The 13,932-nt window shown below is 50.2% G+C and overlaps 1 protein-coding gene across 5 annotated transcripts in view; it reads right to left on the bottom strand.

The window, feature by feature from the left end:
• Gsn (gelsolin) overlaps positions 1-13,932 on the bottom strand; it is a 53,087-nt gene that overhangs the window by 14,660 nt on the left and 24,495 nt on the right. For 3 of the 5 annotated variants that reach the window (XM_005320916.5, XM_040286240.2, XM_078048115.1), the window contains 3 exons: positions 9,195-9,399; positions 8,453-8,607; positions 1,551-1,712 (listed from right to left, as the gene is read on the bottom strand). In XM_005320916.5, coding sequence (XP_005320973.2) covers positions 1,551-1,712; positions 8,453-8,607; positions 9,195-9,390 — 513 coding nt within the window. In that variant the 5' untranslated portion in view covers positions 9,391-9,399. Of the gene's footprint in view, positions 1-1,550; positions 1,713-8,452; positions 8,608-9,194; positions 9,400-10,749; positions 10,797-10,871; positions 11,060-13,932 lie in introns of those variants that run through there. The other 2 variants (XM_005320912.4, XM_078048113.1) reach the window with 2 other exon arrangements.

Raw genomic sequence — 13,932 nt, 5'->3', positions numbered from 1 at the left:
GGAAAACCATGTGGCCATAGCTACCAAAGCTCACTATACCTACACCCTATGAGCCAGCAAACCTCCTAGGATCATATCTGACAGAAATGTACCCACATGTCCACCAAAAGACATGGGAAAGGATGTTCAGAGTAGCTTAAACCAGAAACTACCCCAAATTTACCCATCAACAACATAAAAAATAAATAAACTGTGGGACACCATGAAAGTGAATCTTATATAGCGAGAAGAATAACTGAATTACAAAATGAAACAGACAGGTGAATCTCAGAAATGCAATGTTAAGCCAAAGAATTAAGCCCTAAAAGAGTGAGGTTTTAGGCACATATAGTTCAGAAACAGGTGAAACTAATCTATGCTTTTAAGAGAGTTCTGGATGAGGATTATTTTTGTGGGTAAAGGGACTGGAAGATGGCAAAAGAGGCCTTGAAGGCCCAGTGAGCTAGTTTCTTGATCTGGTGTTACGCGGGTGTGTTCATGCTGTGAAATCCACAGAGCTGGGCACTGAGGACTCATATACTTTTCTGTGTGTCTACTCTCTTTGATTAAAAAGTCCATGCTAACTCAGGGAGGGGCTTTGACCATGGGCATATACACACATGAGTCTAGGGGTAGAATGTCCTGTGGGTCCATTTGCAGATTTGTTCTCACATGGATCTGTGAGACAAGTAGGTACAAATTTATATCATCCATTTATAGGGTCGTCTAGGGAAGTGCATTGTCATGTATGATGTACACGTGCAACCATGTGTATGACATATATGTGTGGGCCCAGGTCTACGCATGAGGATATTTGTTGTGGTGCAGATGTCCACATCTGGTGGGCAAGAGTTGATAATTTTTGTCCATGTTGGCCATGTACTTATAAGTGTGTGTCTCTGTGTAGAAAGGTACAGGAAACTGAGGCAGGAGGATGGCAAGTTTAGGGTCAGCCCCAGTAACTTAGTGAGACTCTGTTCCAGAAGTGAAAATTTACAAGGGTTGGAGATATAAATCAGTGCTAAAGAAACCCTGGGTTAGCCAGGCATGGTGAAACACACTTGGAATTCCAGGGACTTGGGAGGCTGAGGCAGCAGGAAGGATTTGCAAGTTCAAGGCCAGTCTCAGCAACTTAGCAAGGCCTGAACAACTTAGTGTGATCCTGACTCAAAATAAAAAATATAAAGGGGACATGGCTCAGTGATTAAGCACTTCTGGGTTCAATCCTCAGTACCAAAATAAATAAATAAATAAACCCTTGGGTTCACTCCCTAGTATGTGTTGGGAGGAAGGTAAACAAGAGATATAAATGAAAGTGTCAGGGAATCTAGGCGTCAATCAAATCCCAAGTACACTGTGCATACAAGGTGTACTCAGGTCTGTGCACATGCACATGATGGGCTTGAGTCTACATGTGTAGGAATCTGTGCATGCTGGACACATCTGACTGGCCCACAGGGAACCCCTGCTGGTTCCCTTGGTTTGCCCTGTCCAAGTCTATGCCCCTGTTTATGAGTGTATCCTGCTCCCTGGTGTCAGTAGCCTCTGGGGAAGGGTCAGGCAGAACTCACGTTGCCCAGATCCAAGATGAAGCAGTCACCATTGTTGAAGCTGTCCCAGGACACAGGCACCTCGGTGGCACGAACCACACGCCGTCCTTTGACTTGGAAGAGTCTCTGCACCACCACTTCATTGGGTACCACATGCTTGAATCCTGATGCCACACCACCTTTCTGTTGGGTGAAGGAGGCAGCGTGAGTCCAGGGTCAGGGTTCAGGGAAGCCAGCAGCAAGGGCATAGAATCGCGGTGAAGGAAACTGCCTGTGACCAGTGGCCTTACAGCATCACAGTGACAACCAGTCAACGCAGGACTTTCACATCCACTACCACTTGAGACTGGGACATTCTTATGCCCATTTCAGAGATGGAAACCGACTTTTAGAAAAAGGAACAAAATTTGTCCAAGGCCACGAAGCTAGAAGGATTAAATTCCCTACACACTGTGTCCCACTGAATCTCACAGTCACTCCACTAAAAAGATCCCTGGAGCCACTTCCCTAAATCAAAAAGTTGAAAACATTCCTTTCTCAAAACCAGCATTTCCCAGGGAATGTTCTATGACACCCAACTCCCCCAGGATGGTCTGCAAGGAAGGGGTTCCATGATCAGAAAGTGTAGGGGATGATCCTTACTCCCCGCTGCTGATCCTTACCCGACACACATGAGCACAGATGAGGCTCTGGCAAATCCCGTGGGGGCACTGCTGGCCACCTCTTTAAACAGCATTCCCTGGCCTCACACAGCATTCCTCAAGAACCACCTGTCTCTACCACTTCCTGCCTCCAGCTCAAGAGCTCTGCAAAACCCACTCTGGGAAGGGCTAATGCACTATAAATCCTTCCCACCCTTCAAGGATTCCTGGGAAGGTCTTTGGGACTGGCCGCACCCATGCCATCTGCCTGTTTCCTCCTGGGCTAATACAGCAAGTGCCACCAATTGAGCCTTAGGAGTCAGCTGTGGGTAAGAGACAATTACCCTGCCAGGACAGTGCTGGGCAGCTGGGGTAAGCCTCAGGGTTTCACCCACCCTCTGCAGCCATCACCAAGTCCTGGAGCAGGGAGGGCCTTCAGGGGGCTTCCCTGCTCTAGTCCCTAATGCCCCTGGCTCAGCAGAAAGCCAAGAAAAACTGGCTGGGATTTCTTCCCATCGGCCACAGTTGTCAAGATCAGAGCTAGAAAGGTCCTAACCCAGTGTCCCATTTTATCCATGGTGAGCTGAAGCCCAGAAAAGTAGAGTGACTTACTTATAAGTGCTCAGCAAGCCCGTGGCAGTCAAGACTGGAAATTTTGCCTCCCACTCCCACTTTGATACTTCTCCCTACTCCACACTCCAGGAGGGTAGAAGCAGAAGGGCTTCCACCCTGCAAATGCTGGAAAAAGACTGGAGATGCAGCCACCCTAGCCAGGTCCCTCTCTGCCCACCTCTCTCTCCAGGGATGTGTGAAGTTTGATGCAAGCCGCATTTGCTCAGGGCAAAGAGGCAAAGGGAGCCATTTGAATCATGCCTCTGTCATGCCAATCACAGCAATCGACATATAATATTGTGACATGATAATGCCCACTGTGCCGAGCATTTTGCAGGCATCGTCTGTGAGGGAGGTATCATTATCCCCATCTCACAGAGACAGAAGCAGAGTGAGGACTCGCCCCAGATCTCACAGCTGCAGATGGTAGAGCTGGGATTCAAACCCAGCATGTGACACCCACGTTCTTCCCCCAACATCAGGCTTCCTACAGCAAACAAAGGTCGCTGGAGTCACCCAGATGAGAGGGAGGAACAAGCCCCACTCAGAGTCATTTTTCAAGTAGAAAGTCTTTTCCTGATGCCAGGAGCCAGAACGCCCCCTGGTGTCCCTTCTTGGGATCAGCACAGAGCCTTTCCTTATTCCCTGGGCTCCGTGGAGCTGCCAAGCCTTTGGAGCTGACTCTGCCTTTGCACCCTCAAGGGAGCTGTGGGTGCCACTCTGTGAATGACTTTGGTGTGCAGCGCAGGGGAGGCTCAGAGCCTCCACTCTTGACTTTTCTACCCACAACTAAGTAGCAACCAACAACCAGTCACCTTCCTTGTTATCAGAAGAAACAAGACGGGGTTCCAGGATGCAGGCTGGGTCTAAGGGGTCTCAGGCACTGGGTGGCACTGATGCTTGGGATCTGTGAGCAGTACAGAGTGAGAAGGACATTGGTGGGGACTGATGGAGGGGAGGCAGCGGCAGGAAAGTTCTGAGAGCTGGCTGGGAGCAGGTGAGGAGAAGTCAGGGAGGAGGACACATGGCCCACACCTACTGTGCTCCACCCGGGCTGGGCCTGCCTTCCACACACGCGATGCAATCCTCACAACAGGCCCACGAGGTAGGGGCTTGTGTCACCCCATGTCACCAGCAAAGAAAAGAAGGCTGTGGGAGATTCACGATCCAATGTGCCAGGGTTCCGGCTAGTTGGCAGCAGTGCTGGGTTTCACCTCCCTGTTCTCCCTTCCATGGACAGGGCCCATGATCTGTCCGATCAGCCCTGACCTGCGGCTCCACTCAGCTGGTCATCAAGGGAGAGTGACTCTGAATGGCTTTTCCCAAAATGTACAAGAAGGACCCACCAACTGTTTCTACTGGTCCTTCAGAGACATGGTTATGAGGAGACAAGAGCAAAGGAAACCCAGTCGCTTTTTAAAAAATACATCCCTAAAATTCTTAACTTGACTCAGCATGACTTTTTGTTTTTGTTATGAAAAAATAGAAAACACTAGTCAGGTACAGTGGCTCTTGCCTGTGATCCCAGCTACCTGGGAGGCTGAGGCAGGAGGATAGTAAGAAGTTTGGGGCCAGTCTCAGCAACTTAGCAAAACCCTGTATCAAAATAAAAAATAAAATTAAAAAAAAGGATTGGGGATGTAGCTCAGTGGTAGAGTGTCCCTGGGGGTTTGGGCAGGGGAGGGGGCTGTCGAGAAAAAAAAAACACAACTTTTTTTTTAAAAAAAAGGAAAAAGTTTACTTTATATAATTAATCTCAATTCTGAGGACTTCTCTGTATAAACTTTATAAAATAAAACACTACTTGATTTCTCATGATTGTAGCCATGAGTTTCCTATTAACTCCTTTAATCTTACTGATCTAGGAAATTAGATTTGGCAAGATAAGTTAAAATAAATAAATACATAAATAAATGCTCTGAGAAAACATCAGTGGATTTCCAAATGCTGGAGGAAGGCAGGAATTTTTTGGAGATTGTTGCTATTTTTTTTACTATAATCTTTAGATTGCTTTCAAAAGTCTAATCATTAGGTGGGAAGAGATTGGCATCAAATAATTTGAAATCCAATAAGATAAATTGTTTAAAAAGCCACTTTCCAAATTGAAGCAATGAAACAAATATGTTCATGGAGAGAGAGCAAAAACTGAACCAGCACTTGGGATGTATCTACAAGGACAGACTCTTGGGGGACTTCTGCTGTCTAAAACCTAAGTACATCTGTATCGTTTGATATTTTACAGTAAACTTGCATTACTCTTATAATAAGAAGGGGAAAAGCAATAGACATTTACATGAAAAAAAAAAACATTGAACTGTTTATAAAACTAAAAATTTTTTTTTGATCAGGGTTGGTCCCCTCTACCCTCTAAATTCAAAGTTCCTTTTACAGTAAATGGGAGAAGACAACGTTTCCAATGATTCTCTGAGTTTTCAATAGTGTTTCCTGGTCCAAGGGCTCTGAGGACTCTGCCAGGCCCAGGATGGGTTTGAACAAAGGGTTTCAAATAACTCAGCCCCAGGGGGGTCCCCCCTTCTGTCAGAAAACGGAAAGGCAGGGGCCAAGCAGGATGGAAAGGTGAGGGATTACCACCTTGCAGTGTGCAATGACTTTTAAGATTTGCAGGGGTCACAGAACAAGAGGGCCCCAGGCCAGCTACTCCTAGCAGGTCGGTCTCTTACCTGCCCCTTCTCACACTAGGAGGTCAGAACTGACTCCCAGGAAGAGGCGGTCACAGGGACAAGTCTTGCGTAACAAGCCCTGCTCCTTGGGAATCTATAATTGATGAGAGCACCCTGCTGAGAACCTGGCTGGGCCTGTCAAGTGCGGGGGCGGGTGGCCTGGGGACTTGCACAAGGTAGTAAACAGGACCGCCTGGACCTCACATTTCCATCAGGGACCTGTGCCTTTCAGGACTGAAAAACCAAATCTGAGCCCTGGTTGGGTCCTACTTTCTGGAACATGCCTCAAAACATGGTCAAGAACAACCCAGAAAATCATCTGGGGGTGAGGGAGGCTTGTTAAATATGCAGACTCTAGGCCCCTGTCTGAGCTAAGATGGAAGATCAGGGAATCTTGAAATGTCTACTCTGAACCAGCTCTGAGCCCGCCCCTTCACAGCTGGGTTTGAATCCCAGAGCCTGCAGTTTGACAAGTAGCTTAACATCTCTGTATCTTACTTTCATCATTTCCAAAATGGTGCTAATCCTAGTAACTGCCTCATGGGGTGAAATGAGTTAAATAAGTAGAGCGCTCAGAAGAGTCTCTGACACATAGTAAGCAACACAAGTTTCCGGTGATCAGAACCTACTAGCTGTATGTGGGGGCAAGTTAGTTTACTCCACTGAGCCTCAGTTTCATCATCTATGAAATGGCAATATTACCAACCACCCTGAAGGCTACAGTAAGAATTAAATGAGATCCGTCGTAAACGCTCAATATATGGTTGTAGTTCTGATCATCCTTATTCATTTCTAAAAGAGAGTAAAGAGGGTGTGGTGGCCCATGCCTGAAATTCCAGCCACTAGAGAGGCTGAGAAGGAAGGAGCACAAATCCAAGGATAGTCTCAGCAACTTAGCCAGACCCTGTCTCAGAATAAACAATAACAATAAAAAGGGCTGGGGATGTGGCTCAGTGATAGAGTGCCCAGGGTTCAATCTCCAGTACAAAAGAAAAGAAAAAAGAAAAGAAACCAAGGCAGGGGAATCCATGATCTGCGCTGCTTCGTTCTCGGTGCCTAAGGACTCTCGTACGTGTGGCTGTGTTGGACACTGAGCTATCACCTGAGAAACAGGACAAGGCAAGACAGCTGCGCAGACACCTGAACACCCTGAAGAGGTGGCCACCATCTGCTGCCCACCCATGTACCATGGGCTCGCTCTTCCTGGGCCTTCCCTCCTGGGCCTGCCCATCTTCTCACCTCTTCCCCTGGCACCCCAGGGCTTGGCCCACAGCCTGCCAGAATTAGGGGATCACTGGCCTGAGTGTGAAGCTGGCTTCCACCACCTCCTGGTTTTGTGACCTCCCTGAGCCTCTGTAAAGTGGAGCTCTGTCTCCTAGGACAGCAGTGGAACCTAAGGTGGATAAAGGATGTTCCTGGTGCCGGGCCTGCCACACTCAGGCAACTATACACAGGTGCTGCTGTGACAGGGACTTCAGAACTGCGTGTTGAGGGAATGGCCGCTGGGAAGGGGGTGAGAACACTGGGGTACACACCTTGCCCGAAGTCTCACCCCAGTTTCATGGGGTGACCTGAAACTCAGTCTGATTCCTGGCCAAGTGATTGTCCCACTTCCAGCTCCAGGAGTTGCCGAAGATCTTCCCCAGCCCAGAGGCTGGTCCCCACCCTTTCCCCCTCTCCTTCCTCAGGCACCAAAGCCCAGAAGCACTTCAGGAAGAAGGCAGAGAGGCACACTGGGCAGGAAGCTGGCAGATGGGGCTGGGTGGACACCAGGGAATCCAGCCCAGCACCCCAGGCCTGGCTGCTGCTGCCAGCACTTGCCCTACCCTTTGCTCCCTGAGTCTCACAGGCACTCTCCATTATTCAATCCCTTGTGCCTGATTTCAGGAAGACAGGGTCACTGTCCCATGGACACAGAAGACCCTGCAGTCCAGAAAGGGACAGCAACTCTCTAAGGGCACACAGCTCATGGGTGGCACAGACAGGGCTTGAAGTCTAACCTACTAGCACCTTGGTCATGAGAGGGATGCTGGTTTGATGGGAAAATGCCAGCAGTCAGGAGATCTGGGTTCTGGTCTGAGCGCCCACACCGAGGTGTACCAGTGTGACCCTGGGCCGGTTGCTATTCCCCTCTGTATTTCAGTCTCCTCTGCCCTCTATAAAGGGAGAGCTTTGCGCCCTGACATTAAGTCTCATCTAGCTAAGAAAGCCTGTGATGCCCTCCCCATCCTGACCAAGAGAGCCCTGCTTTGCAAACCTAAATCTTTCCCCAGCCCTTCCAAGGAGCCAAGCCCCATGCAAAGTCATTTCCCAGCTTCCCTTTCACCAAATCCTCTCCCAGCCCTGCAGGGCAGGTACAACTGGCTCACCTGTAACCAGAGAGGAAAGGTAGGCTCTGGAAGTCAAGTGGCTAGATGGAGGTCACACAAAACATGAGGGTGCAGCCTCCTGGGGCTCCCAGCTTGGTTCTGCTCAGTCCCATCTGGCTTGGAGCTTAGGGAAAGAGCCGTCTTCAATGTCCTAAGAGTTCACCAATGTCCTAAGAGTTCAGGTTCAGGAGAGATTCTAGTGATTGGAAAGAGGGATGTGACCAAGAGTGCCTTACCAAATACCTTACTTAGGTCCTTTGCTGGCAAGGCCCAAGAATTACAGGGTACAGAAATAGGGCTTGCAAGAAGGGCTAGGTTTCCATCTCTGGCCCACTCCTCACTGCTGGGGCCAGGAACACAACACTATGAAGTTACAGGGAACTGTCCTCTCCTCATTCTAAGATAAGGAATCAAAGACTCAGAGAAAGAGCATGTGATCCGTCCAGGATCACACTGCTAGGAAGGGCCCAGGGTTCACAATCAGAGCTGCTTGATTCCAAAGTCTGACCTCTCACCTGTCTGCCCATCGCCCTATGAAGCTGACAGACAGGTGACCCCTCGTGAGCCCTGCCATGAATGCATCTGTCTCAGCCACTCAAGCAAGATAAGGCCCAACGTACCTTGTACTTCAGGCCAGACTTGAAATAGCCGAGGAAGGTGGCTGACTCAAAGCCCTGGACCTCTCGGTGCTGCACAGCCCGGCCATTCAGGTAGTCATCCAGCTGCACAGTGAAGATGGCGGCCGCCCCACTTTCGTCCTGGCTACACTCGTTGCCTAGTAGACATCAGAGCAGCATGAGCCTGGCTTCCCAAAAGTGGTTTCAGCACCCTGGGGGCAGGAGTGTGGTGCCTCCAGCATTACCGTGGCCTCACCACAGAATCTGGGCAAGCTGCTTCTTTCTGTGAGCCTCAGTGAGGACACCTGTATAATGGGGCTCAGGACTTACACCACTGCAGAACAGATCTGCAGTGTTAGAGACCCCAGGCTCCTGTCTCTAAAGAACAAACTGCAGGAGGTTTGACTACAGCTGGGCCAGGGACGCTGTGGAGGGGTCCTCTGTGTCCAAGTTACTCACCGTAACTTATTGCACCCTCATGACCCTCCTTTGAGGTAGTACAGCTGTGTCACCATGTCCAAGCCACAGGGACATTGGTGTCTTGCCAAAGGGCAGATCACAGCTGAGGTCAGAACGTGCCCAGATTGGCTCTAGAGTCTGGGGACAGGTAACCACTAGCCAAGAGCCTGCACACACTTAGCTCTCAGTCATCAGTGAGCCTCCTGGGTACCTCCTGGGACCACACCTCAGAGGTGGCGGCTATATGGGGTTGAGACCAGGCAGGTGCTGAGCAGGGGCGCCTCACCCAGCCAGTAGTGGAGGTCATACTGCAGATTCCCATTCCTCAGCTGCACAGTCTTCAGGATGACATAGGCGTCGCCTGTGAAGAAGTCTCCGTAGAGGTTGGGGGGCACGGGCACCAGGTCGAACTTCTCCACACGCCAGATCTGCAGGCCGGGCTCCTTCCCTGCCTTGAGGAACTCGGGGTGTTCCACCACCATGCTGCTGGGCTGGGGAGAGACAAGGCAGAATCTGAGCAGGGGCATAAGTCTTGGCAGGGAGAGACCCCGGGCTCGAGGGAGGCTGTGTTCCAGCACCAAGAGCGTCTCACTTGAGCCTCCCCATGGCCAGGGTCAGTCGACCCCTTTCTATGAGTTGGCAAACAGGGCAAGAATTTAGGCTCCAAATCCTGTGCCTTGGTGAGCATCCGCCTCTCCAGCTCAGCTCCCTGATCTTCATTTTCTGGTGATGGGGAGGCAGAGGGCTCCACCTCCCTTCTCCCTCTGTTTTCATTGCCAATTGGCTGTGATGACTGAGGCACAGAGAAGTGAATTGATACTCAGCTAGGAAACAGTGGACAGGAACTGCCCCAAGCTACTCTGGGTAGACTCCCTCAGATGGTAGTGATACATCTAGGGGTCCCCAGGGGCTCAGCCTGCTCCCTTCCAGCACCATCATGGCTCTTAGAACTACAGGGTTCTCAGCTCATTGTCTACCCCCACTCTATAGATAGGAAAACTGAGGCCCACAAAGGGAGGGACTGGCCCAAGGTCACATACCCTGTTTGCTTTTGCTTTTTGGAAGTGGTAAGCTTGCCCTTGTCCCATCCATCCCTCATCACACCCTCAAGAAGGATAGCTGAGCCCAAGTGGCCTCCTGAGCTGTCTGCCTCCTCCCTCTGCCCCCCAACACCCACCCCCAAATTTCATTTCTTGGAAAAGGCGGAGAGGACACAGCCTGGGTCTGCAGGAGCCTGTTGGAGAGGAGGAGGTCAAGGGGAGGGGGAAGGCTGTCAGACATGCGCTAGGGCTGGAGACAGCGAGCGGGAGGGTTAGGCTGGAGTCAGCGGGCGGAAATCAGCAGGCGCAGGTCTCCTCAGGCCGGAGGGGAGATCTGGTGGGAGTAAAAGTCAAATGGGAGAAGTCAGAGGGACCACGCTGCGCTTGGAGCTCAGGCAGAAGGGCGAGGGGTGGAAAAACACAAAATCAAAGGAGAGGAGGAGAAATCCGGGCAGAGGAGACAGCAGAAAGGGGAAAATGAATAATAGGAATGACGATAAGCAGATCGAGGTGAGATCACACTAGGAGAAAACTGGAGCGCGAGAGGGACATCTAATGGGGAGGAGTCAGAAATGTTAGAAGAAATCAAATGAGACAAGGAGAGAAGTCAGGCAGACAGGAGGAGAAATTAGACACGAAAAAGAGAAATCAGGCGGCAGCGATGGGTAAGAAATCAGAAGGCGACGAAGGAAAAGAGCTCCGGCCAAGAGGAGAGTTAGCCTGTAGGGAGGGAAACAGCCAGGGCCCCCGAGGCGCCCACCCTCACCCACGAGAGCCCTGGAAGCAGCAAGAGATACTTACAAAGCAACAAAACAGTTTTTCCATTCTAGACCTGAATTACTCCCCTTTTCCTAGCGCTGTATCTGCAAGAACTTACAATAGAGAGTTACTCCGGGAGCCCCGGGGCCCCCCCGGGCACTCACCCGTGCCTGGGACGCCCGCCCCTGGGGCGCCTGCGCCTGGGCCGCCCCCCGCGACGCGGTGGCCGCGCGGACCCGCGGTGACAGTGCGCACAGCGCCAAGAGCAGCGCGCGGAGCAGGGCTGGCGCGGAGCGGTGCGGAGCCATGGCGGCGAAGGCGGCGGCAGAGCACCCAGTCGGCAGCCTGGCTCCGGGTCGCAGACCTTAAGTAGCCGACCGCCCATCCCGCCCAAGCAGGGGACCGCCCCTCAGGGAGGGCTCAGGGCAGGGCTGCGCCCCTGCGGCCCGCGGGAGAGGCGGGGATCTGTCCCGGATCTCGGAGACATCTGGGTTCCCACCCGGACCAACCCCACTGGGCGCGGCCGGCCCTGAACATCTGCTCCCCCAAAAAGACCCAGCACAGGGCCTGCCATACAGCGGGTGCCAACTCAATGCGAGCTAAATGGGCGCGTCAAAGAACCGCGGAGAGCCCATCTCAGTCTCATCTTCTTGTGCAACCTCTACAAGCCTCTTTGTTCCTATCTCCAGTGATGATGATGATGATGATGATGATGATGATAATAATAATAATAATAATAATGCCAACAACAGGAACATTGCAAGCTTTCCACTGGTGCATCAGAATGGATACCAAGGACAGCCCATTTTAGGGAGGGAGAAACTGAGTGCAGAGTGATTACACAACCTGCACAGCGCTAACAAATGCTACTGTCAGGATCAGAACCCCCAGCTCAGCAGCATGCATGCCACCAGTGAGGGGCAGGTGAAGCATGCCAGGCTTAGACACCTGCCTGTAAATCTCCCAACTTCTAGGCTTGCTGGTTCTACTTTACTCAAAGCAGCGGTTCCCCCCATCTTTTAAAAACACTTTACTTCTCAAAGGTTTCATTTTGATCAAAACCTAGTCACATAGTTGTGCAAGGTTGCTCTCTTTTGACCCCATTTACCTCTTCCTGGGTACAATCACTTCTATCTACCTCCATTAGCTGGTGTCTCAGGGTTTGCCTTCATGTTTCCAAAAATACAGGCCCTTGTTGCTTCTTGAAGTTTCTCATCCATTTTGGACATTCCCTATCCATTCGTCCTGGGGAAGACAGGATCTGAGCCTTCTCCCAGTCCCAGGCTTGTAACTGGGACACGGGAGATCTGGGTTTGATTCTTGTAAGTTACTTTCTTTCTTTGATGCTTAAATCTTACATTTGCATGGGTACAGAAGTTGCTGAGGAGTAAATCACTTGGAAACAGCCTGGCGTGCACATGGGTAAATGGGAGTGTCCCTGCCTGTCCCTGTAGCTATAGTCAGCTCTTAGATGACTTCTATCTAATCAGGTTGAAGTTTGCCTTCTCCAGCCTACAATTTCCTCCTTCTTAAAAGGGAGTGGAGGAGAGATCAGATCAAAGACTAAGGGAACTCAGAAGGCAATTGAGACTAGAGGGGTTATAAGGAGGCTTCCTGGAGAAGGGGCCGGAATATCAGGGAGGGTGAAGATGGAAAAGAAAAGGCATTCCAGAGAGAGAATAGCATGCACAAAGGGCAGGCAAATATGGGCCACCTCTGGTGAAGACAAGGGTCCAGACTAAAACACAGGGAACAAGAGGAAATGAGGCCAAAAGGGGTGGCAGGTGCCCAGAGGCCACACTGAAGAGTCTGCATTGTATCTAGAGTATCGGCCCCAGAGGGATGCCTGAGTTCTCAGAACTCCAAGACCTAGTAAGCTTACCCCTAGGCCTGCAGAGCCTGAAGCGGGCTGCCCTGGCCTAAATTCACAGAGTTCTTCCCTCTTCCAAGCCATCTGTAGGAGCATCAGAAACCCCACTGCTCACAGGTACTTGATGGAAGTGTAAACAAGTTTCATCTTTCTGGATAGCAATTTAATTATACAAATTCAAAATGCACAATACAACATTTCCTACAGAACTACAAACAGCAAAACATGTGCGAGGATGTTCACTGAAGCATTGTCTGAAGAAAACTGGAAAAGACCCAAATGTCCTGGTTAAATAAATGATGGAGCTGCTGTACAATGGACCACTATGCAGAAAAAAGAATGAACTAGATCAAATTGTGCCTGGCACATAGTAGGCACTCAATAAGCAGAGAGATCTCCAGGTGCAAAAAGCAAACTGTCTAACAATGACTAGAGTGTGCTCCTCTCCTCCTTGTGAGCTTTTTGTTGTTATTGTTCAACTGTTTCCCTTCTTTCTTTCTTCCCTCCTTCCTTCCTTTCTGTCTTTCATGCGCCATTAAGAAACCAGTAAACGCTAACCTGTCAAGGCAGTTTGCTTGTAAGGAATGAAGGGGAGATTTCCTTCTTGGACATTGCCAGGGCTGCCTGCAGCTGCAGCAAGTGCCCAGATCCTCTACAGTTGGCAAATGGAACTCTTTAGGGTGATGAAAATGTTCTAATACTGAATTACGGTGATGAGTCCACAACTGATTAAACTAAAAATCTCTATGCGCACAGTGAGTGAACTGTTATATATATGAATTCTACCTCAAGATACTTACTGAAAAAATTGTAAAAGCAATGCTGGGGGGTTTGAAATGTTACAAACCCATATCCAATATGGGTTTGTTTGTCTGTTTGTTTGTTTTTTAGTGTATGAAGAACAATACCTTTTAAAATATATTTAAAGCAATTGCTCATTAGACAATTTGGAAAATCCAAACAAACAGGAAAGAAAAATGTCCTTGTTTTCCCAGCCCCAGAGTGAACCCAAGCCAGCAGCTGGCTCAGTTGAGTAACCCCCTCTGGAGCAGTGTGGCCTGGACCTGCCCAGTTGGCGATTAACAGAGAGCTGCTGTGGCTTGGCCTAGATCCCAGGGGTCATGGACCACCAACCCAGGGTCACTTGCCCCAAGTTAATGATCACAAAGGCCCTACACTTTGCCTGCCATATAGCTGTGGGATCTGGCTTTAAGCCCTAGATAGCTGGACACCAAGCCCCTGTCCCTGCCCTGAGACCCCAGAGCCCAGAAACCCTCACTATTGGGCATGGAGAAGTGGTGGCTTTGCTGGGACAACACTTACTCTGCTTCCTGCCTGAATTCATGGAGTTTGTT

This window comes from Ictidomys tridecemlineatus, chromosome 4 (assembly GCF_052094955.1).
Source record: "Ictidomys tridecemlineatus isolate mIctTri1 chromosome 4, mIctTri1.hap1, whole genome shotgun sequence".
Classification (NCBI taxonomy): Eukaryota; Metazoa; Chordata; class Mammalia; order Rodentia; family Sciuridae; genus Ictidomys; species Ictidomys tridecemlineatus.
This window is presented reverse-complemented; position numbering and strand designations above follow the sequence as displayed.